The 24,064-nt window shown below is 38.4% G+C and overlaps 1 protein-coding gene across 3 annotated transcripts in view; it reads right to left on the minus strand.

The window, feature by feature from the left end:
* Window positions 1-2,409: 2,409 nt before the first annotated feature.
* Window positions 2,410-24,064, minus strand: part of BNC1 (basonuclin zinc finger protein 1) — a 75,345-nt gene continuing 53,690 nt past the window's right edge. For 2 of the 3 annotated variants that reach the window (XM_064668902.1, XM_064668903.1), the window contains exons 2-5: window positions 11,203-11,305; window positions 10,801-11,036; window positions 7,661-9,585; window positions 2,410-5,609 (exon numbers count right to left, since the gene is read on the minus strand). In XM_064668902.1, coding sequence (XP_064524972.1) covers window positions 4,928-5,609; window positions 7,661-9,585; window positions 10,801-11,036; window positions 11,203-11,305 — 2,946 coding nt within the window. In that variant the 3' untranslated portion in view covers window positions 2,410-4,927. Of the gene's footprint in view, window positions 5,610-7,660; window positions 9,586-10,800; window positions 11,037-11,202; window positions 11,306-23,476; window positions 23,662-24,064 lie in introns of those variants that run through there. The other variant, XM_064668904.1, reaches the window with a different exon arrangement.

The raw sequence follows: 24,064 nt of genomic DNA on the forward strand, positions 1-24,064 counted from the left end.
CAAGGGAAGGGAACTTCAAATGTACTGAGTTCTCTCACATATTATATGATGTGGAAGGCTTTGGCTTTTTCTAGTATGTGGCGTGTGCATCTACAACCTTTTTTCAAGCAGCACATCAACACCCTTCTCCAAAAAGTGGTAACTAATTCTTCAGTCTGACCCTGTTTCTCAGACTTGCAACTACTATAGGCTTCAATGACTGCCCCTACCTAAATCTGTAAGCTTCAAAAGAGTGATGGATGCAGGAACTAACAATAACCACAATATCACAGAAATAACACACTATGGAAATCCCTACACTGAATGAGCAGAAACTACAGAACAAGATTAGTGACCAAAGATTTAAAAGACTGAAACAAAGAATCAGCTCACTCTTAAGACATGTTTGGATTGGCCTTGATTTATTGAAAAGAAAAAAAAAAACTTTCAAAAAATTGCAGAATGATGCTGATATATGGTACTCCTTACAATCCAAACCAGTGAGGGCTTTGCTAGAGGCTTTGGCAAGCACAAGATCGACAAACTCTTTCAATGCTGCACTCGGCAGACAAAGCAACTTCACTGCTTATTAAACACACGCATCTGCAGGCAACAATGGGCAGCACTTCACAGTCAGTTTTACCAGTTTAGGATAGGAGCTACAGAGACACAATACAAGAGGCTTCCCTGAAGCTTTAAACCAGTGCAGAATTAGATGAAGTGGTCACCAGAGAGGGGCTGTCGCTTCACAGCATTACCTTTCCTTTACCTGTTTACAGAATGCACATGAAAGCTGAAGGCTGCTCACAGGGAACGGAGCTGACAGGGCTGGAGCTTAACAGGGTGATGTTTCAACAGTGCATTTGCAAGTTAGAAACTTCACGTAATCCAAGGAGTGCCAAAAAGCACGGGGAGCCAGGGGGGTGAGGGCAAGGGGAAATGAAAAGCCAGTCTACCTCCAGAAACAGGCCTGCTGAGGTTACGTGCAAATCTCTCTAGCCAGCAGTCTGTTGAGAGTTTTCCAAAAGTTTTCCAAGTCATTCAAAGCTGACTTGATCACACTATGCATACTTAATCCAACTTCAAACCTTTACCTTTTATATATTGTCCTGCCCTCCTCTCAAATCCAGGGCACTGGCAGTAAGTGCTGCTCTGAACAAAACCTTTGATCCAACCTTCCCTCTCTTATTGCATTGTTGTCTCCTTCCCAGTTCAGAGTAAAACTCTCATTTTGGCTTGGAAATGAATGCTCACTTGATGGCTGAATGGAATCCTTATGGGCTGTATCTCAAACTCCAAAGGTGTTTTTAGTTCAGCTGCTTTTCTTAAATCTATGCTAGCTGATTAATAAGAAGTTGCTTGTGAACCCTTTTCAAGGAGGATCTGGCATCCTATTTAAAAATCCCTGGACTAAATCCAAGTAGTTTAGCTGTTTTTTAGGCTTCTCTATTCAATTCAGGGCATCAGACAGGTATTTTCAGAACTTGTTTCTCCACTTTGCTGGGCTTTGCAGTGTATAACGTAAGTAAAGATTCATTAGAAACAATACCCTCTGGTTTTACCACAGTTCTTTTCAAAGTGCTTACAAAACTGGAACTGTAAAAACAGATCACTTACACTCCATTCCAAACAGATTTCTGGAAATACTCCTGATAAACACTATGACACTCATTTTCCAGAGTGATGTAGACTTGCTACCACAAACTATTCAAAATACCTGTGTTCTGAGACACTGGATGCTCAGACAGAGTGGCCACCCCGCAGTGTGCACCCGTGCCTTCTCCCTTGGAGTCACAGAAAGATGACACGATCTACTTTTTGAGGCTCTTGTTTTCTAAGAAAGAAAAAAAAAAAGATACAAATAAAAAAATGAAGCAACATACTTGGGTAGCAAGGGTGGGCATGTCCAGGCCCAGTTTGTATCTCATGCAAAGATTTGAGCCTCCAACTGTCCATACTCACAGATTGCAGATGTAAACATCTCTGGAACTCAGCCTCAGTCAGGGCAAACTGCTTCAGCTTTCCAGACCGACTCTGAAAAGCTCCAAAAATAACGGTACTACTATTCTGAAGTTACTTCCTTCAACATCTGGGGTGAATATGTGATACAGGCTGCTCTAAGTATCACACGTATTTAAAACTAACAGGAGATGTCAAGGCTTGGTCCAACCACATTGTGGTCATTAGGAGGAGGGAGCTACACAAATGCTTCATGAGATACATATGCTGTTCTAGGGGTGCTAAGGGTTAGTCTGCTCTGAGAAATCTGCCATCCTCTCTAGATTTTTGAGAAATAACAAAAAAATCCCTTTACAGAAGATAGAAGATATCTATTTTTTAGCATAGATATCAGTGATGAGATATTTACCTTCTGTTTAGCTGACGGCATTTAAACTCATCTCTACCCTTGCCTACTGCACAAAAGAAAAAAAAAAATCAATAAAATATCTGGCAACATTTGTTGTGTTATTTCTAATTGCTCATTAAAATGACACTTCTGTATTATGGAATAAGAACCATTGTCAAAACAGTGCTCTCTACTCATGGAATGTGTTTTCCAAATATTTTTTTAAATAAAAATTAAGAATAGTAGTATTTTCAATCACAAAAGCCTACTCTTCTGAATCAACCAGAGGCATTATTATTTCTTTTTATTAACACATACAAAATTATTAGGGTATACAAATGTGTTTCCTTTTCTCGACACAGTGAAAACTAAATAAATGGGCATTACAGCATTAGTTTACATCACATTTTGTTTCAAAAAAACCACAGTTTATGATTAAACAAATAGGTTTATATATATATATAAAAAAAGAGCTTGAAATAGCTGGATAACAAATAATTGATTTTTACTATCAAAAGGCTGGGAGCAATTGTGTCCCCTGTGATTGTGCCCTTAGCTTTCAAACTGTGACCTCCACTGATATGAGTTTCTATTAAAAAAAAAAACGAAGAGAACAACAACAAAAAAACCTCAACAAAACAAACACCAACCAACTCCCCCCCAAAAACCCAAAACACCAACTCCCCCCAAAACACAAAATCTCAAAGCAATGGCACAACTTTTCGCAGGACAGTATTTTTTCCTGACGGCTTCAAGCACAAATGAATTATTTTAAATATCACATAAACCTACGGTAAATTAAAAAAATAGAAGATTACTTTACACAAAGCATGGAAACCATTTGTAGTGAGCACAAACATTTACAACGGTGTCAGGTTTTTTCCTTGCATAACCCATACTCACACACAAACCACTTTTCAAAAGAATTAGTGAAATATTCAGTCCACTTTTGTTTCTTTTATACAATATGAAATGGTTACAATACCATAGTATTTTTTTAGAATAAGTTAAACATCAAGACATATGGCAATAGCATTGTTCTATTCTTTCTACATACATATGAAATCCCAAATTTCAGTCTATTTTTATTCAGTCACAAAAATGAATAAAGACTTAAGATCCAGTTATACTGGAAAACTAGACTAGTTCTAGAAACCACAAATACTGTAAGCACTTTGGTATAATATGTACAGATTGTGCTGTCAATGTCATGCTTGCATACTAGAATTGATAACAGATTTCCACTGGTGAATTAAAGTAAAAAAGGTACTGTAAGACTTGCTCTTGTATTTTTTTTCTCTTTGGAAATGATTCAGTCAAAGAAGACACACCACAAGTACACACACAGCATTTGTGTTATGTGACTACAAATTAAATATTAAAGTATTTTTTAAATACAATGCAAGGCCAGTCTTCTTAAGTGCATAGAACATAATGCAGAATACTGTTAGTTACAGGGGCAAGTACAAAGACATGAAACATTTTAACAGATATTGAATAATGTTCTTATTAAAAAGAGGTGTGAATGAGAACAAGCATTCTTCTATTGTTACAAACATCAACATGTTTTATCCCCCACTGGTGAAAGAAACACTAAATGCTGAATCATGAAAGATATCTACTGCATCCATTTTATCTCTTCCTTTCAAAGGCTTAGAATTGCACCTTCAAACTCTTATAAGCAGTTTGGATATTTGGTTGGGGTTCCCCCTCCCTTTTTTTTTTTCTATTTAAAATAACAAAAATTCTTCTCTTCCTGAAAGTAGAACTCAAAAAGTGCATTTTAAATTAAAGAATTAAAGGGTTTAATTTTCCCCCCTGTTTTATGGATGCATTTGTTGTGGTTCAGAAATTTTAGTGTAACCTATTCATTCTTTCTATCGCTATAATTTATCAGGCAATGCTGCCAAATTAAGTAGCCCCTCCTCTTGCAAAGCAAATGGTATTAAATTCTAAGAAATCCCAAACACTGCAATCCTTATGCAAGTGAAATGCAAACTTAAGGAGTAAGGACTGCAGGATTTTCAGAAGGTTTGGACTGTATGCAAAGTTTTCCCAAATTTGTATTTTCTCTTTTGGATTTTGGGATATAGTAAACTGCAAATATCATGTTCCACTAATACTGCAAGTCAGCTTCAGGTCAAGGTCTCATGAACAAAATGGTAGCCCCAAAACTCTCAACCCAACCAGAGGAAACTCAGCTCAACTGCTAACTCTTTTCTTACACAACACCACAACTCATTTAATATGTAAACACAAGGGATGACGGTCCTCATTTCAAGCTCCTATTTTTGGCAAGTAATACTTCACAGGTATCAGAAATACTCTAATTAATGTCTCCGTATTTCCCCCATTTCTAAGATGTTCTCTTTTCCTTACAGAAGTTTTAGCTATTCAACATCAAACCAAACAATTGCACAAAAACTACAGCACCAAGCTTTGCTGACTCAAACTGCTGGAGAGCACACACAGGAGAAAAGAATTTGACTGTGGTTGTCGAGCGGGCTAGAAGTCAAAAGAGTTTCAATAAAACTAATGTTAACACATTCCTTAATTGAAATGATTAATTCTTAGCAGAAATAAATTAAGATCAGTCTGATCTTACTGTAAGCTAGTTGGTGACCCAGCCAGACTTTTGTGCAGATTGGGGTTTTGACTGTGCCTGTTCCGACTGCGAACAGATGAAAACATTGTGTTGCAACCTGGGACTTTGCATTTGTGGAGCTGGCGGAGATGCACTGTTTTGTAATGAGCCCTGAAAGTTCCTTTATTACTGTATGTTTTTTGACATATATGACAAGTTATTGGCAAACTGGAAGGTAAATTTGTAAAGTTTTGATTAGCTTTGTCAATTAAAGTACAGTCTTGGTAGAGTTCATCATTGGCCATTAGGCTGGGTCCTTCACAGCTTTCATCACTATCATCCAAGGGCATGGTGCATATTTCACTTCCTCCATCAGAATCCCAAGAAGAATGAGCACTGCTCTCAGATTTAATGCTGGAAGTAGTGCTTAGATCCAGAACAGCTCCATCATTTAATGGATCGTATCCATAACTCTCAGAACAGGGTTCTCTAATTTTGCTCATTGGAAAAACGTAGCTGCCTGTTCTGTTCATTCCTTTGAAGATTACAGAAGTATGTCCAACATGTTGTTTTAAAGAGACATCTTGGCAAAACTCCTTAGCCATGTCTTTCAAGAGGTATGTTGCATTGAAATGGTTGTTGAATTCCAGTGTATCTTTAGTCAGAAGCTTATGATGAAGATTTAGGTTTGAACTATGTCTAGAAGAACAAAGACAAGCTTAGCAAGAAAGTGTTTCGCCTCACTTAACAGCTGTTTCATAATGATCATTAACAAAGAAAAAATTCAATATTTAGTAGCATGCATGAACTGTATACTTCTAATTTGACCAACTGCCACACTGGGAGTGCACATGGATGATTTACACATGACTGGGTTTCTGAATTTGCTTGCACTGGCATATATCAGAAATAACTACAGAAATCAATGTTTCAGATTCTCTCCTGCATTGTGGACAGCTGCCTGCTGTGCTAGATCTAGTGCTGGGCCTAAAAGAGTTGGGGGACAGACTTAAAACTGCAAATTGAACCGAGAGCAGAGAACGGACTGAGAGGGGTAAGAAACAAGATTCTTTTGCAATGGACAAAGCAGGAAAGGAGTGACACCTGAGTCTGCAAAACCTGTTGATGATCTCAAGTACCATAACCACGTGCAGCTGTACACAGCAGTACAGAGCTTTTTCTTGACAGGAAGTTCCTTGAAAAAAGGAATATTGAATTTTATGCAACTTGCAGTTTTCAAATGGGCATCTCTGGATTCTGTTTAAAACCACCAAAACATACAAAATCACTGCTCCTCATTGAATACTATCAATCAGCTCACTGGGAACTTCCAGGCTCCCTCTAGAAGATTGAGTTTATTATAAGACTGGCAAAATATTTGTTTTTCCCCTTGCCATCATGGTTTAATCAGAACCATGAATTGTTCAAAAAGGCACAGAAATATTTTGTGCTTGCAGTCACAGTACTCTATGTTAAAGTCTAGAAACTTCTGCAAAGTTGTTCCAAATAACTATTGTTTTGTACAAAGCTTGTGAACTTTCTTCTGAGTTGGCTTGCCTTTTTTTTTCCTCAAATAAACCATTTTCCAAAAGCACCTATGCTAAAGCCTATCTGAATATATTGGTGTGGGAAGGAATCTGTGGTATGTGGATGCAAATCTTACTGCTGGCCTTCTTTCCTGTGGCCCATATCGCAATTACAGTGGAGAGGAATTCACATCTGGGAAGATGCAGGCAGCAGACCAGGGTATGAAGCCCTGCCAGCAGCAGATGAAACTGTGCATCTCAGATGCAGCGGCCAGTCCTCAGAGACCAGCCCATCCTCTCTCTGGACTGCATCAGCTGGCTCCAGCACTCCTAGCAGATTACAGACAATCTAAACCTTGTGTCACTCTGAACTACTATCCAGGCGTGTTTCCTGCAGCCAAAAGCTGCTGTAACACTTACAGAGAGCTCGAAAACTTACCACACTTTGTTGCACTTGAATAGGTTTGTTACCTATCACTGACCGGTTCAGATACACAACTGAGGGTCAACAACCAAACTTCAGTTCTTGTTTCACAGCCTATGTGCATAATAGGCTGAAATAAAATGAATTACAGCCACACAATGCTGCAGCTAACAGTAAGCTGAATCAAGGTCGTGGTATAGTTTGGGAATTAGTATGTAATCTCACAGAAGAGCAGTACTGATGTGGATACACACCAGACAGGGTTAGTTCGACTACCACTGCATAATGTTAATTTTGTACTGACAAAGACTAATGTTGCTTTTCTTACAGGCTTTTTCTCACCAGTCTGTTGTAAATCCTTGATTAAAGCAAGGACCAGGGCAAGTGAAGATTTCCTGATTGATCTCATTGCTTTTCCATTAAAGAACACTATAAACATTGAAATACACATGAAAGTACATATTAAACATATAAGTCCACACATGCATCTACTGGAAAATTGCTGAATTCAAACCCTTGTGGCTTTCCCTTTATGTTCTAAAGTATTCCTTCAACTATTGCAGTCTTTATCAGCTATGAAATTTTCATGGCTTTATTTAATACCTCGTAGTCTAGTGGAAAGGAAATGTTTCTTTCAATGGATTTTCATTTTATGAATGTTCTGATAAGTTATCATACCTGTTATACGAGGATACACAGAAAATATTCGTAGGCTCCATTCCTCAAACACTCATTTTAATTTCAAATCAGGCTCCATTGTGATGGCAAAATAAATACAATTTTGTTTATAATTTTCTTACCTGTCTCGACTTCTACGAGAAGGGAAAGCAGCATTACAGCCCTCAACTGTGCAAATATGCATTTCTTTGAGATGTACATTTTTGAAATGCATTTTTACACTGTAAGGGTTTTTAAAAGTCTTCTTACAGATGTCACAATGAAAGCGGCTTTCTTCCTTCTGAATCCCTAGTGCATGTTGACTGACATGATCCATATCTTTAGAGTCTTCAAAACAAGGAATGGCAGCACCCCTGTTTGACAAAGTGCTGAAAAAGCCCCCGGTCAGCAAGTGGTGTTGCAATTCTGGGCAGTCATTTTTAGGAATCCTGTGCTTTGACTGCTCTTTAATATACATGGGGGCTTCAGTCATTGGTTTTATAACATCACTGTGGTGGTGTTTTGGATCTTCATACATAATCTCATGGGAAACTACTTTTAATGGTTGGTTTTCTTCTGGTTTAACCTCTTTCTCACAGTGTTGCAATTCATTCTCAGAGATATCCTCGATGTATTTGTTATTTGGCGCAAAGACAGATTCAAAATACTTTGGGCCCTCTACCCCAGAGAGAGATTTCCATGAATTACCTGAATGGGGGTGCTTTTCCACCCTGTCGGCCACTCGCTTCTCTATCTTATGCTCACAGGTCTCAAGCTCTCCATCGCTTACCACTTGCAGACGTGTGTCGTCTTCAGAACTGGCGACATCGCTGCTTTCGTGAGGTGTCTCAACAGCTTCTTTCTCTATCTTGATGGGCATGCTCGACTTACGAGACTTCTTCTTGGGGAGCATGTCAAAGGGCAATTCATTTGAAACAAGCTGCTCTGGTATTGAGGAAGAAACAAGAGGCAGAGAAGGAAGAGTACCTGGAGTATTAGCAAGCTCAGCTGGTGTGACTGGGCTACGGTAAAAAGGAAGAACAGGCTGTACTGTCTTCAGGTTTGGAAAGAGGACACCATTGTGTCCAATACTGGAAAATCCAGCCTGACCTTTTGAATCTGTACAAGAGCTGGCATAGCTGGAAATAGTTCTGCTATCCGGAGTTAAAATTGTAAATTCTGTCCTTTTACTATCTCCAGGTCCAGCAATGCTCAAACTGTTTCTTAGATCTTTATCCCTGTTATTTCTATTCATTGGCATGTGGAGTCTGGGGTTGGGATTTGCACTATGACGATTTCGGCTGCGCAAAGAGCTAAATACCATATTGCAGCCCTCGATGGTGCACTTGTGCTTTATCTTCAGATGAACTGCATTGTAATGTATTTTCAGAGTACCTTTGTCATAAAATGTCTTTTCACATGCAGTGCAGAAAACACGCCCTTTCCTAGGCCCAGCACCGTTTTTTTCAACAGATTTAATTTTGTTTTCTGGAGATAGTGCTGTCATTTCAAGCTTTGCTGCTGTATTATGTGAACTGGAATCACTTAAAAGGGCATCATCTTCTGTTTTAGTGACATCTGGACCATTTAAGCTCCTCTCATTTTCAACTTGAAATGGTGCAGAACTAGAAGTTAAGAAGCTGCTTTCAGAAAATGGTATCTGAAGATCTTGTTTGGTTTCATTGCTGTGGTCTTGACCTTGCTCAATCAAATGTCTTTCTGGTGGTGAACCTATCAAAGGTGGAGGCACTGGACTGAAAAACTGAAATGGCAGCATGAAAGCCACGTTATTGACAATATTCTCAAAGGGATGAATGTTGGTGGGACTCATTTTGTCCAAGGAAGCAGAAAAATTTGGGCTGTGTGGATTGCAGCTCTCAATGAATGCCCTAATATCCAAATTGGCAGTTGGTGGTGGTATTATAATTGATTGCCCTTCTTTCTCTTGAATTGCCATTAACTCTACAATGGACTTAGTTTCTCCAAAGCGAAGAAACTGCTGCAAAGTAGCCAGTTCTTCTTCAGTGGTCATTATGCTCCAGTGATCCAGCACCTTTCCTGAAGCATCCTAAAGCCAAAAATATTTAAATGAGTCAGTTAAGGCAAACGAAAAACACCTCCCCTCAAATCTCTCATTTTTTCAGGGACTAAAATTTCTTCTCTAGCAAAATGATAAAAACATTCCATTTAATGAGATTAATGCCAATTCTGTGATAATTTCTTCCAAATGTTACCACATTGGTGATATTATTTCTTTCTGAACTGACAGTAATACCTTTCAATAAACTATTTTTTTCCACAAAAATTAAGACACGTTATTTGAACAACAGTTAGTATCCTGTAAGTACAGACAGCAGAGATGGAGCAATCAGACCAAGATTTAGCTCCTCATTTAAGTCAAGTATTCTTTCATTGCAAGTTTAATAATCTTCCAAGCAACTAAGATCAGAGAACAAATGAACCTGTATTGATCTACTGCCAGTGTTCACAGAGCACAGCTGTAATTACACTAGTGTTGGAGTTCTTTCAAACTCTAGCTATGCCTAACTTTTCCCAATAACTACAATAAATATTTTATCACAGAACATGTATTTGATGGCCTACTGAGATTTTTCACAGTGCATGTAAGAGTTTCTAAGATGATGAAGAACGTAACATTATAAATTTTTCATGTGGTAGAGGTTCAAGGTAATTGATTCCATATTTTTAATCCTAACACTAAAAAGCAAGATTATCAAGACCATTAAATATTGATTCGTGTCATAATGTAAGATCATAATGTTACTTTACATAAAAGGTAACTTCCACAGCAGCAAGGACTAATGTCAGTGTAAGCTCATAGGCCCAAATACATCCTTGCTGTAGCTCCAGTAAGGTCAGTAGCACTACACCAGAGATGAATATTGTCCCTGGTGTTTAAGATGATGGCAAGTTTATTTCTTGATGTATTATTCTGCTGTATAAAGGCAAACTCACTGTTTAGATAAGACTGGAGAAAATTCTGAAGCCTTTACTTTGATACATTCCCAGTAACTTTTTCTTTTTATTCTTGCTTACCTTTGTTGATAGATTTGAGCAAGTAGGGAGATTTCAATTAAGTCCAACTAAGAAAAGAGACCAGTGACCAAAAATGCACCCTTTCTTTTCTGGCATTAAGCTTGTACAAGTCTACTACTCCCTTTCAGCTGTGCCAAGTTGTTAACATATTGTGAACCACTGAGAAAATTAAGCTAGAAAAACTACTTAACTATCATATTTATATTAAAAAAGCCCCTCTAAATACCTGTAGCACATATCCACGTATATAATCCTGCAGTGTCCAATCCAGAGCATGGAGGATCTGTATTACCTCTTCCTGCTTCAGAACACTGAAAAGCCGATCTAGCAGAATTTTAAGGCGCACAGGAATGGCTTGGGTTCCGTACAACATGAGGCTACTGATATCAAAGACAACATTGGATTGAACTATTTCTACTTGGCTTGATGGGTAGAGATTGGGAATCCTTAATTTGCTCAGGGCTGAAAATAAAAATCACGAATTATAAATAAACTCAAGTCACAAGAGAGAGGTAAAATTAAATGTAACTAACATTGCAGTGGGGGGCTTGAGGGGGTGACACAAAAAGCATGTTACAGGCAGGAGGATCCCAAATGGTTTTCTATAGATTGTAAAAACAAGTATTACCATGTGCTACCCATCCATGCCGGCACTGGTCACATTGTCGCTGATTTATTTTCCCAGGTTTGAAACACTGACAACTACAGTTGACGAGAGTGCATCGGATAGCCTGCGGATCAATGGAAAGGATGAGAGGTAATACAGGCACCATTTAGTGTGCAGATTATACACAGACAGTACACCCATAAAATCCACAGAAGACAGTTAACATACCAGCACATACCTATCAATGTGCAATATAAGTAATCCAGGCAAAATCTGAATTATACAAGATTGCCTCTGCTTGAAAGAGAACTGGTCACCAAGTGGAACACTGGAATGTTACAGAAGCAGTATGTTTAATGATATATGTAGCAACAATTCTCTGGATTTATTTAGGTTGAAGCACCTTTATAACAATTACAAAGTGTCATAAATTATGCATTCATCTAAGCTATGACCCTCATGTATGATCACCTTTTCAGGAAGGTCTGAACACAAAGACATACAGATGTCTCTCTTGCAGTTTTGCTGGAACTCCATACTGCAATATAGGAAGTTCTAATGAGCAATGCATTAGCTCTGCGTAGATGCTGTGCCTTACACACACAGGATCCACATGGAATAGATGTATTCTGTCAAACACACAGGGGTTCCCTAATGCTTTTCAGGAACAGAGCCTACCAAAAAGCACTGCAACTCCTCAAAGACTGAACAATCACATTTTGTAAGAGAAATGCCTGAAAGCAAAACAGAGCACACAGAGAGCAACAAGTTGCACGGTTCAATTTGTGCACCACTTTACTCTCACCAAGGTCATCTATAATGCAAATCAAATTAGTATTCAGATATCCATAATCAACAGGGTGATGCAAACTTGCTTCCTGGAATATATGCTTTCCTCTGTATGTGCCCATCTGCTGGAGAGGCAAGCAGACAACCTGGAGGTCCTAGTTAAAGCTCCACAGGGATTGCTATAGAGCAATGCATTTGTAGGATTCTGCATTGCTTGGATCTGATACTGAAAATAGTTCCCACATCAATGGAATATTAATTAAGGGAGGGAAGGCAAAGAAATTGATGTGCAGAAAGTCTGCACTGGAATAATAAGGAAAAAAAGTTAGATTATGCAATTGTAAAATGTCTGTATTTTTCTGCCTTTAAAGCAATATGTTCCTGCTCCTCATTATCCAAAATGGGGACTTCCATTCCTTATAATACCCACAGGAAAGCAAGATAAGATTTCGGGGAAAAAAAGAAACGTGGCAATTCCCACACTGGCACTTTCAGAAAACATACAAAACAGCAAGTTTTTGGACAATCAGGCTAAGAAAGATGGATGGAGGAAATGTTTAAAATCAAAAAGACATGAGAGAAAGGTAATTTCACTGGGTTTTGCAATGGACGTTTCATTAGACTTGAAGAATTTGGCTGACTCAGGGCAGAAGAAGACACTAGATACATAAGCCTGCTACAAACAAGCATGTTCATAACATTTGGATGTCTAGTGCTTTATAGTAATGGATTTGGACTGAGATTTTAAAATTTCAGTGCCTGTCCTACCCAGGAGTTAGTTTACATGCACATCTCCAAACTGCAGTGGCTTTGCGCTGAGATTCCTCTGTATTTGAAGGACTGGAACAAGTGGCAACAGGGCCGTAGAAATCTCTGAATCACTTTGCCTTTAATCTTTTAAAGGAGCCATTGCAAAATACTGAATTCTTGAGAAAAGCTCTATGCTCCCCATAAAGTTGTAAAATACACATCAATATCGTACACAGTGTGAATTGCTTCACTTTAATGGAGGACACATTTTCACTTAGATGCTGAAATCCTTTCATATAGCAATAAAAAGCCATACATTTCTTATAGAAAGGCTGGGGGAAAAGAAGGTGTAGTTGACTGCTGATTTATTTCTACCATAAGATATCAAACAATAATGCAGTTCAAGTCTTCTACCTCTGTGCATACATAATATTCTGTGACTTGCGTGGATGGAACACCTTCCACAGGTGACCCTGCTAGGTTTGGTAAGCTACAGTGCACTCCATAAATGCAACTTTTGCATTCCCTTCAGACAAAATTACAAATGAGTACTTCCTTTTTCTGCAAGAAGTAACAGAAATATGCACAATGAAAAAAGCTGTCATGATGATAAGTTAATTGAGATTTCAAAATTTTTGTCATTCCTTCTCCTTTGGACATGTTCCACAAACCACTGACCTTTAAAACTATTTTTTTACTTAATTTTTGTACTTAGACAAGAAAGATATGCTACACCAAATTCTGCATTTTTTGTCTAAGAACTTTTATATGGTAATGTATTTATTTTGCTTTCCTGTGTATGTGTAGAAGACTGCATATGCAAAAACCAGAACAAGTAAAAGGAGGACATTTTGTGTTACATATATGAAAGCAGCTGTTAAAAAGGCAGGAGAGCTCCCTTCTATTTTAAATATTGAACTTATCCCCTCTAAGGTTAATACATTATTGCTTCTGGAAACTAGTCTTAGATGTAGTTAGCTTGCATATTGCTAATATATCAAAGGTGTACTCTCGAATCACAGATCTGCTGCTGACTTAAAAAATTACTTGAAAGAAACTCTAAGAAGAAACAAGTGTTATTTTCAGGTTTATAGCATTTCTCTTCATTTGTGCCTGTCACAGTCTATGTCTCCTAAAACTTTTTTAGCAACATTTGCTTTAATATAGTCACAGAGAATATAGAACATGGCAAAATTAACTTTTAAAATAATCAGTGAGTCACAACTTTAAATTGTCATGGTCAGCTTAAAAAGGTACTTGTAAAAGGTGCACTTTGATTATCTCCAAAATTAACTTATATCAGACTTCAATGAAGAGAAATGTAGCAAAACTTCATGACAATAATACCCTTGTCTTTTGCCTGTTAATCCTTAATACGCCTATTCTAAGGTACTGTAATTATATCAAGTCTTTTAATAAGCTTTATTTTCCCAACAAGTGGAATGTACACACAATTTTAGTCTACAGAACAAAGGAAAAACTTTCTGTATTGCATACATGTAAAGCTTGAAAATTGTAATTAAAGGATTGGAAAAGGTAGATGGAAATTAAAGTGGAAATTTTTTAAAGTACAATCCTTTCATTCACATAATTATTTAGTTTCATTTTCCAGAAACACAAGGTAGATGTCCAAAAAAAAATAAATCTTATGCTATCATCAAGGATCTCGTTATTGCTTTCCAGTCACTCTCTCCTTCACAAATGGATCTTTCCAAATCCATTATCAGCCACACTTCCTTAATTCTTTTTAAAAAATAGAGTTGAAAATTCTGATCAAAACTTTCTGTGGTTTTACCAGCATGACTGTGGGAATCTGAATGCTGGACTTTTAATACAAATGATTCCTCATTACAAGGGAGACAGATTAACTATTAAACTGGCCTCTGTAAAACATCTAACTACTAATCACTGAATCTTAACCTCTGTTGCCTGAAAGCCACTCCTCTCACATCTTTTTTTTTGCCAGATATTGATGCGGCTTTGATTACGCTTCAAAAGTTCCTGAATGTTTCTTTGCAACCCACTCATAGCCCTCACAGCCAAAGATAAGCCCAAGCTAATGGGACATATTCATTCCCATTCTGGGTACATAATCAGGCTTCATTTCCCAAAGCAAGTTTGAGATCATCCATGCTCTCCTGAAGCCTTTTGGGACCTACGCTCACTTGCAACATACAGCAGCAGGTTCAGGAAAACGCAGCAAGAGAAGGGCAGTGTAAGTGTATCAAATCTCATTCAGTGTTAAGTGGGTTCTGGTTTGACAGCACTTTGGCTTGGGAAATAAATTAAAAAGTAAGCAAATATTGAAGACCCTGTCAGGACTGAGTTAGAGATCTCTGCTCATGCTGGAAAGCTGGTCTGGATTTCCGCACATAGCGAGAGCTGCAAGTGCAGACACCAGTGAAATGGAAGAGCAAGTCCCAGGTTACCCTGGTGGTATTTAGCCTCAGAAATGCACAGGTCAGCACCCTCACTTCTGGCACTTCCTGGCATCTAAGAAAAACCCTTGTCTTTTTTGCACAAAGCTACGCCCCACTTTAGAAACTCCTGCCTTTTTTTTAAGCTACTGCCATCACCTGAAGAGCTTGAGAGCTTCCCTGCTCTGCTATGAGGATTACTGACAAAATAGTGTTATTGATGCACAGGAATATATTTTGCAGGCAGGGCTTAGAAATTCCTGTCAGTTCAAAATGCACGTTTGAAGAAGAAATAGGAGTTACTTAAAACAAATAGGTGAGAGAAACTGTCAATAGATGAGCTGTAACAGATACTGCTTTCCATGCTCTCTATTGAGGGCTTCTAGCAACAAGCCATAGCTCCTGTGGCCATCACACCATCATTTCCTAGAAAAGGTAATCCCACTGAACATATGTAACCCACCATGATACGTGCCCTGGTAAGCACAAATCCTATAGGAAAAAACTGGGACATGTCCCATTTCTGCAGAATAGATATGCAGTTGCTCCGCAGTAAGAACACTTGTATAAGAAGAGGCAGGATTTATAGCAGGGGAAGAAATAAAATTAAACATGGGACATACGTCTAGTTATTTGGAAATATCTTGTTTCTTGCACCTTGTAGAAGATCTGCAAGGGAAGCAAAGTGATGAATAGCTCTACTACCTCCTAAATTAAAAGTACAGGCCACAGCTAAATGAAAAGCCAAATCTAAATCTGTGTGCATCTTTCAGTAAAGAGAACAGTAATTATAAATGAATGTGAAGTTGTCTTCCTGATCAATTTTTCTTTCCTGTTTTTACTGTTATCCACCAGGTTTCTTGTGTTTGCAAAGTTCAAGTAAATCTTCGTTTTTCATCACCCATTTGATTATTTTTGCATTTGAATCTTAAGCACAACCATTGAAAGCAGAGACAAATTAAAACCCCCTTATCTTAAGCATCTCTGTCAATGCCATACTTTTCCACATCATACAATCAGCAAAGCTTTGCTTTGTCCATTGTTTGTCAGGCAACTTTTGCCACTTTCCCTAAGGATATATTCTGCTGATAAATAATACTGTCTGTCAGTTTTGTCATGATTTAAAGCAAGCTCTCAATTTACATTTTCTTATTTTCACTGTATCAAAATCCAGCTGTGCTTACTCGTATCAGACTGATATTTGGGGTTTTATCCATTTCATATGTGTTTGTGTCCCCCCTGTCCACTCCATAGTACCTATTTAGCCCTTGTGTGTATTCTTCCTGAAGACAGACTTCAGTTTTAAATACCCTGTTGAGCTCCCTGTAGTTTATTGAAACTAAAATATATTCCAGCATATTCCAAGTACAATCGCAAAAAGAGCTGGGCTGCTCTAGATGGTGCAAGTACTTGTTGAAGACATAGCCCAACAATTAGGCCTAAAATGCATATTGGTATTATATCTGTTAGATTAAGCACCTTATACCTCTAATTGTTCCTTGAAAGTTTCAATGTATTCCACATTTAATAAGGTTCTGAATCCCATCTGCCTGCAGAGACCATTAGCAGGGCCCCTGCAGCATCTTCAAGGAAAGGCTCTGGGCCATTTTCTTTTTCCTGACATGCTCACTTCAAAGAGGTAACAGGATGCCTGGAGGATGGACAGAATATGGAACCCCTTTGCTGCCTGGGAGTAGAGCTGGGAGGATACCCAGGGAACGGGGAAAAGGGAGCAACAGGGCACTGAAACACACCTACACGTGCACAAGTCTGACAGCAAGGCCCATTTGAGAGTTACTCTGCACAAAGACTTGGCCTATGCTACAGCTTGCACATGTTCAGCTCAGGATTGTGCATTGTGGTGGTTTCTTCTGTCCCCTGTTTAAGGCCCTGCTAAGTTCACCAGCACCACAGCATACACACACTGCCTGCCTTTCTCAGCCTGAGCCCCTGAAACAAATGGATTTGCATTCAAGTACATTTCTGCCTACTCCAGTACGTTTGGTTGCTAAAAGTTCTGCTATTTCTACACTAAACTTTAAAAATACTTAAGACTAAAATAAATAATTACATAAAATTATTAAAATGAGAAAAAAGTCCTTATAAGATTTCTAATTATACTGGACTGAATGCATACATTATTTCCACAGTCTTATCTCAAAAAAACTCTTTCTTATGAAGTAATAGCTGCTGTTAATACAGTTATTTAATAAACATAGGTAACAACAAACAACTTTCATGAGAAGCAAACAAGCCTTACAGCTTCTTGTATCCAGTCTGATATCTTCTGTATTTTGAGCTTTTAATTAAGTGAAGTTGTGCACGGATGCGACAGAGCACTGACCAAACAGCTCCAACCTTCTCCATTCAGACAGACATGTTTAAAATGCTGGCCCAGATGATTAAGTTGACAAGCTGCTTATTTGTAAAATATTTTAGCAAAATTTTTTTTCTCTCCTGCTTAAGACACCAACTAGGAGACAGATGGGGAAGGTGGGCCACAACTTGCCTTTCACAGTGGAACTAAACACAACGTTACGTTCACAGTTCAGTCCCCAAACTGACCATGACTCCTTGGTGACTGGGCTGTTTTTCATTCACACCAACCATCTACTCCTACCAAGCTTAGGAGGTACAAGAACCTTTGAAAAGCACAGACAAAAAGCTTTTTGTTTCAGAGCCCAAACATGGATTTAAGAATTGAACTTAACACCTATTGTACTGAAAATTTTGGCTGGTGCTGATACCACTCAAGTCCCACTTACCCCTTCTCTGTGGGGGAATTATGTTATGATTTCTCTCCTAAAAGAACACAGAGGCCACAAGTTCAATACATTTTCTAGATAAGACCATGGAATACAACCCATTAATTATCTGGATCCTTATGTATATATTCATACTGTTTATTTGGGGTCAGATACCAAAACCTGACCTCCTTTTAAACAGCCACAGCCTGAGAATACACGTGAACAGAGTAATTACAACATAGATCCTGCAGCAAGTTGAATTACTCCATTACCCTCTCCCTCGGCAGGGCTGAACAAAGCCAATTTTGGCCTAGAATTTCACCAAATCTCTCTTGAGGGTGCAGCCGAGCACACTGAGCTGAAAATGTTAAATTGTTCTTGTAACAACTGACTAAAACATCCTCAAAAACATACAAAAAGGTGGAGGGAGTGAATAAGCTCAGTAAGCTAGAACTGAAATGCGGTGCATACCTGCACAGGATGGCACCACTGTCAAATGCTTGTGGATTTAAAAGGCAGTTTGGGCTGGCTACTGAGTTATGGACTAAGAGTCCACGTGTTGCCACTTGGTTAAAAAGTTTTTCTAACTGAGAAGAGTCCTAAGAGCGAGGAGCTGAGATAAGGGACTGAACGAAGCACAGCCTCCCAAGGCAGCGGCAGCCCGGGCTCCGCGGCAGCTCCGGCCGAGGCGGGGGAGCTCCGGGCAGTGCCGGGCACTGCAGCCGGGCGGGGAGCGCAGGGAGCCGCCTCTGAGGAAGGCAGCGACGCTACAAGGCCAAACTCTAATCACGGCACAGCTTGTGGGATGAAAATCACTCCTCATGCATGTCACCTACCCTAAAGGGCCCCTTAGGGCAGCTCTTGTTAATGGCACTGTCAAAATAATTATAAAGAGAAAAGAATGTGCGTGTGTGTGCGTGTGTGTGTGAGCACACACACTCAGGCTGCTCCTCTTTAAACAAAAAGCACTGGACAGCAAAACTTAATTTTGCCATTCAGCAACATGCTTGTAGATAGACTGGCTGATGCTGTAATTAATCTCAGTTGTTAACAACAGGTGAGTGCTGACAGACAGCTCGGTCCACCTCGGGGACATATTTAGAGCCTCTTTTACTGTTCGGTTTGGAAATGAAAAGAAGAAATACAAATTGAGGAAGGAAAAAGATCACATCATCATTATCTTACAGTTGCTATTTACTTTTGATTCTGAAACAGACTGTGATGCTACAGTTCCCACGGCATCCCTGCCCTAGCCTGTGTAGGTCAGAAACATTTTATTGGTATTAAGCAGCATCTATCAAAAGATATTACAGTAACTTCCCTTTTTAATAAATTTACAGAAAAAAAATCGTTCTTATTAATGCATTTCCAAAATGAGTAACAGATTGCTGCTTACTGATGAGAAAAATTGCTCAGGCTTTAGGGGTAAAGATAAGTCACTGGACAGAAATGGTGTGAAATTTTGTATGATAAAGCACTTGATGCTATTTAATCTAAGAAATAAATTGTGCACATACTACTTATCTCTACTGACATGCTAAGCATGGTACACAAATGCTGAACCTACAGACCTGGCCATGGACTGAATCACAGAATCAGAGAATATGGTGAGATGGAAAGGAGTTTAATTAATCTTCAACTCCAAGCCTTATGTTAGCAAGCAATAAGTGTTAACACAAATGCACAAACATCAGAGAAATGAGGAATATTAGTAGAAATCAAACACAAGGCCTTTAAAATGTCTTTAACTTTTTTTACCTCGTTCATAAAATGTTGTATGTGTGCAATGGGGGTGAGTTAATGTTTCAAAGACAATCCTAAATTTTTCAGCTCCTCACACCACTACTTAAGTCTCAAAGCCATAAAATATGCATGCTTAAATCTCTTCCTTTTTCCTGTTACAGAGTGAAGACACAGATTAAAGAATAAAAGAAAAATAACAGCTCTCTAAAGTATTTAATGTTACACAATTCTGTTTAATGCAATTTCATAAATTTTAAACCCAAACAGTATTTGTACACATATACACGATGCTATCTGTGGTGCTCCAGTTATGCAATATTTTACGCAACAGTGTAGCTCCATTGGTAATTTCACAATTTAAAACTCAGTATCCCTTTTTACTGAACACAGGTGAGGAAATTTTTCACTCGTTTTCAGACATCAGCTACTTCCATATGAAAAATTCCCATTTCTCATTGATAATCTATATGGGAAATTTGAAGTAAAAAATCTGCACTTTTTTTTTACTTTTTTTTTCCTCCCCTATTTGTTTAAAGAAACCATACTACCACAAGTGTGGTGGTGAAGTTTAAAGCGTGGAATGAAAACGTCATTGTTCTTTATTCTAAAAAGACTGGAGTCTGTTAAAAACTGCCACTTTTCCTTATTCCCTCAATAATATTTTTTGGGGGTCTGAATATTGAAATTTCAATCCCTAAGCAGATTTTTTAAATGGCAACTAGAAACAAAATAATAAGAAATAAAAACTAAATAGAAGAAAGGTGATGACATTTGTTGTAAAACTTCAACTGTAGCATCTGCTAGGACAAAACCTGCTGGCTGCCAGCACATAGGAACTCAGAATTCCTGCACCACTGAAGCCAGAGAGGGCAGGACATGACCCAGAGGGCAAAACCATTTTTTTCTTCCTTACATTTGGTGGATATTTTGCTGGAATAACCAATTCAAGATCTATACCTAAATTTTAGCTCAAATCTGCATGAAAAATGTTTACTAAATGCCAAATCCCACAAAAAGTGCCTTTTAAACGTGTTCATAACAAAAGCTGTAATCTAAAACAAAATGAGAACATTTCTGTTCTTATCAGAGGTGTATTTAATATTATCGTAATGAAGGCTTTATTACTGCAAACCAAATAAATCACTGGCTTGTTGGATTGGAAATGGAGTGACAAGCTCAATATGTATGAACAGACCTTTTAACAGTATCATGAACAGACACGGAAGCTGGAAGTCAAGACATTTGGTATCAAAAGGCCAAACCTTGCTGCAGCCTCAGGAGGAAGAAGTTCATCTCGGCTATAGTAAAGCCTGTGAAGTGGCCCAGCATTTGTAATAATTTTTCCTATTTCTGTGAAGATTCAGCTCTCCTGCAGGTTTGGATATGTTTGGATATGCTTGCAGTTACCATTATTCTTAGGGTTCTGAAATGGTTGTAGATGGTTCAGTAGTTCAAAGAATAAACAGAACAATTGCTTAAAAAAAACCCAAACCAAACAACAAACCAATCAATCAAAAGTCCATATATATTAAGTATATTAAAAATGTATTTTCCATAACATAAGGTTACTTTTTACATGTTCACTTATTGTCAGAAGTCTGATTAAGCTGCAAACTACTCAAAACTCTAGCATTTAATTCAAACAGAATTGCAGTTATACTGATTATAAAGAAACCCTATCAGCACTATACATAGAATGGTAAATAATCTAATTGAATACACAATGCGTGTTTCAAAATCCGTATTTTTCCCCTTTCTGTAAAAGAAGCAGTTCGAAAGGTATTCTTCAGTGTATATTGTTCTAATCACTAGAACAAAGCAAACCAACACTGTTGTTAGTAGTTAAAATAATGCTAGACCCCCTCTGCCCCATGACTTGGAATGGAGCGAGACTCCCCACTTCCCACTCCTCCAGCACTGAGAGCTGAGCCACAATTTCAGTGTTTTAAAAATCAAAGTACAGAAACAGAGACTCTTGTCTAACACAACGCTTGCATATTTTACAGCAAACTGAACTGTATTTTCCAAAAGGATGTTAAAAATAGAAGCATATGATCTTTTCCCACCTAGAATTGTATCCTTACAATTAAAGACTATTAGCTGGCATCCCTTTTAACCGTCAAACTCAGACAGTGGCAGTTCTATAGCCACAAAGAGAAGCAGTAAATGAGAAGAACATGTTGCTACACTGCATTTGAGAAAGTTTGGCTCCAAGCTATGCACTGATTAATATCAGATCTCCTTCTTTACTTGCCTCTTGACAATCTTGTCACATCTGGCTGACAAATCCTTACAAGCTTATCCAAACCAAGGCAGCCCAGATCATGCTCCGGGAGTAGCTTGAAGGAAGCGGCAACACCAGCCATGCACTGATGTGCCATCATGAAACTAATGAAGCTGACTTCACTTGCAGACTGCAGGAACACGAAGAAACACAACATGCCCCAAGGTTTTGCAACATAACGCAGAGTTAGCTCACCAAGAGATAAGACAAACAATCAGCTCCCGAGGTTCAAGAAGCCAAGTAGTTACATGAATTACAAAAAATTGTATAGAAATTGCTTGAACAACAATCTCGACTAAATGAGCACAATAAAATCCAACTTCAGATCAGATGTGAAATTTGACTGTTAAATGCCTTTCAAACAATGGTTTGTTTTAAATTAAAACAAAACTAGTTTATTTTCCCTCTCCCATATACCCCAAAATATCAGAATGTTGCCTGGCTTCCAGGTTATTCAAACTGAAAAACATTAAGAAAAAAAAATAAAAAAAAGAAAAAAATAAGAAAAGAAAGAGGGGGGGGGATAGTGTCACTTTTTATCCATAGGATTTTACAGAAGGATAAACCACAGCCTGTGTGTATGAGTAGTCCTCCCCTGGGTTAGTGATCTGCCCTCTCCTCATTTTTAAACCAAGAATTCCTTTCACAGAGCACTGGAAGTATTTGACCAATTAATAAACCAGAAAGTAAAATGCTGTATCTTAAACACATCTAAAAAACCCTCATTATGTATGACCTGACAATTAAACCATGTTTATTTTTCTATGTGATAAAAAAATCAAAATAAATTAAATAAGAAGTTAAATGCATCAGAAAACAAGACATTTAATGAGCACAATATATTTAAAAACCCAGGACCCCCCTCCCCTCATACTCAACCCCCCCCCCCCCCATTCCCCCCTGCCCTGAAATACAAACAGACTGATCCTAAGAAAAGAATTACTGGCCTTATTTTCTGGATGCTAAATAGTCAACAATAAATAGTATATAAAGGGCATACATTAGACTCCACTTTAGTAGTAATTTCTAAAGAACTTCATAGTGAAATTACATTGTTGTCTCCTCTCCAGTGCATTTATACGTCATGATAATGATAATGTATCTGCTTAAAGCACTTGACTCAGAACACATCTGAGTCACAAATCACAGATTTTATTGCTATTAATGTATATTGAGGACTTGTACAATTAAACATTGTCAAGTATTTATGATTTAGATGCTACTACTTCAATTGGAAAACAATTACACAAGTGATGGCTCTGCTTATTATAATCAGCCTGCAATTCTGCATTACTTGCTGTAGAACAGAAAAGTCATACAGTTGTTTACAGTTCACGGCAGAAAGAAAACCTGGATTTTTTACAGAAACTAGTTTTCTACTTTCCTAGTATCTTTTTATAATTAAGAAATGGAGACTACAGCTCCCTACAGCTCTCATCTCCATTGTTCATTACCCAAAACAACACCATTGCAAGATTTTTTATATCTCCACAGTGCATAGCCACAAGTAAAAGTTGCACAGTAAAAACACACATTCATATAGAACTGCAAAGAACTTTCCTTACCTCAGACATTCTTACTGTGCTTATGTTTCCAGAGCTATAAAACAGTTTCCCATTCCCTCAGTGAGTTGTACAAAGAAGTACTGGAAACATTCCTGCCTGTACAAGTACTAAGGCAGAACCATCACACGCCTCTTTACTCTTGTCTGACTCTGAGCACCTCAAGGTCTGATGTATGCTCAGGCTGTGCACAGGGGAGTGAAATAAGATCCTCCCCCTTGGTGTTCTCCAGACCTACAGTACGAAGTTGTGTCTGCCTCTCACCTCTGCAGCCAGCTCTCACCTCGCTGCCCCGGAGTGCTGTGCTCCAGCGCGCGCCTCCAGTCGCAGGGCAGTCCCCTCACAGCTGGCTTGAAGAGGGCATGACACTCATCTTTCACAGAGATCTGATCAAAAGGAGTCACGGAGGCTTGAGGCGCTCCTAATGCAGTGCGAGGAGATTCTACCTCTGCTCTGGCAGCCTAAGTAATGCATTAAATCAATGCAGCTGACCTAAGGCCTATTACAGGGTTGTTTTTTTTTTCTTCTCCGAGTGTACAACTATCTGCAAATAAGCTGTGAGGTACTTACAAGTAAAATTACTTATTTTTA

The sequence above is a fragment of the Pseudopipra pipra genome, chromosome 12 (genome assembly GCF_036250125.1).
Source record: "Pseudopipra pipra isolate bDixPip1 chromosome 12, bDixPip1.hap1, whole genome shotgun sequence".
Lineage (NCBI taxonomy): Eukaryota > Metazoa > Chordata > Aves > Passeriformes > Pipridae > Pseudopipra > Pseudopipra pipra.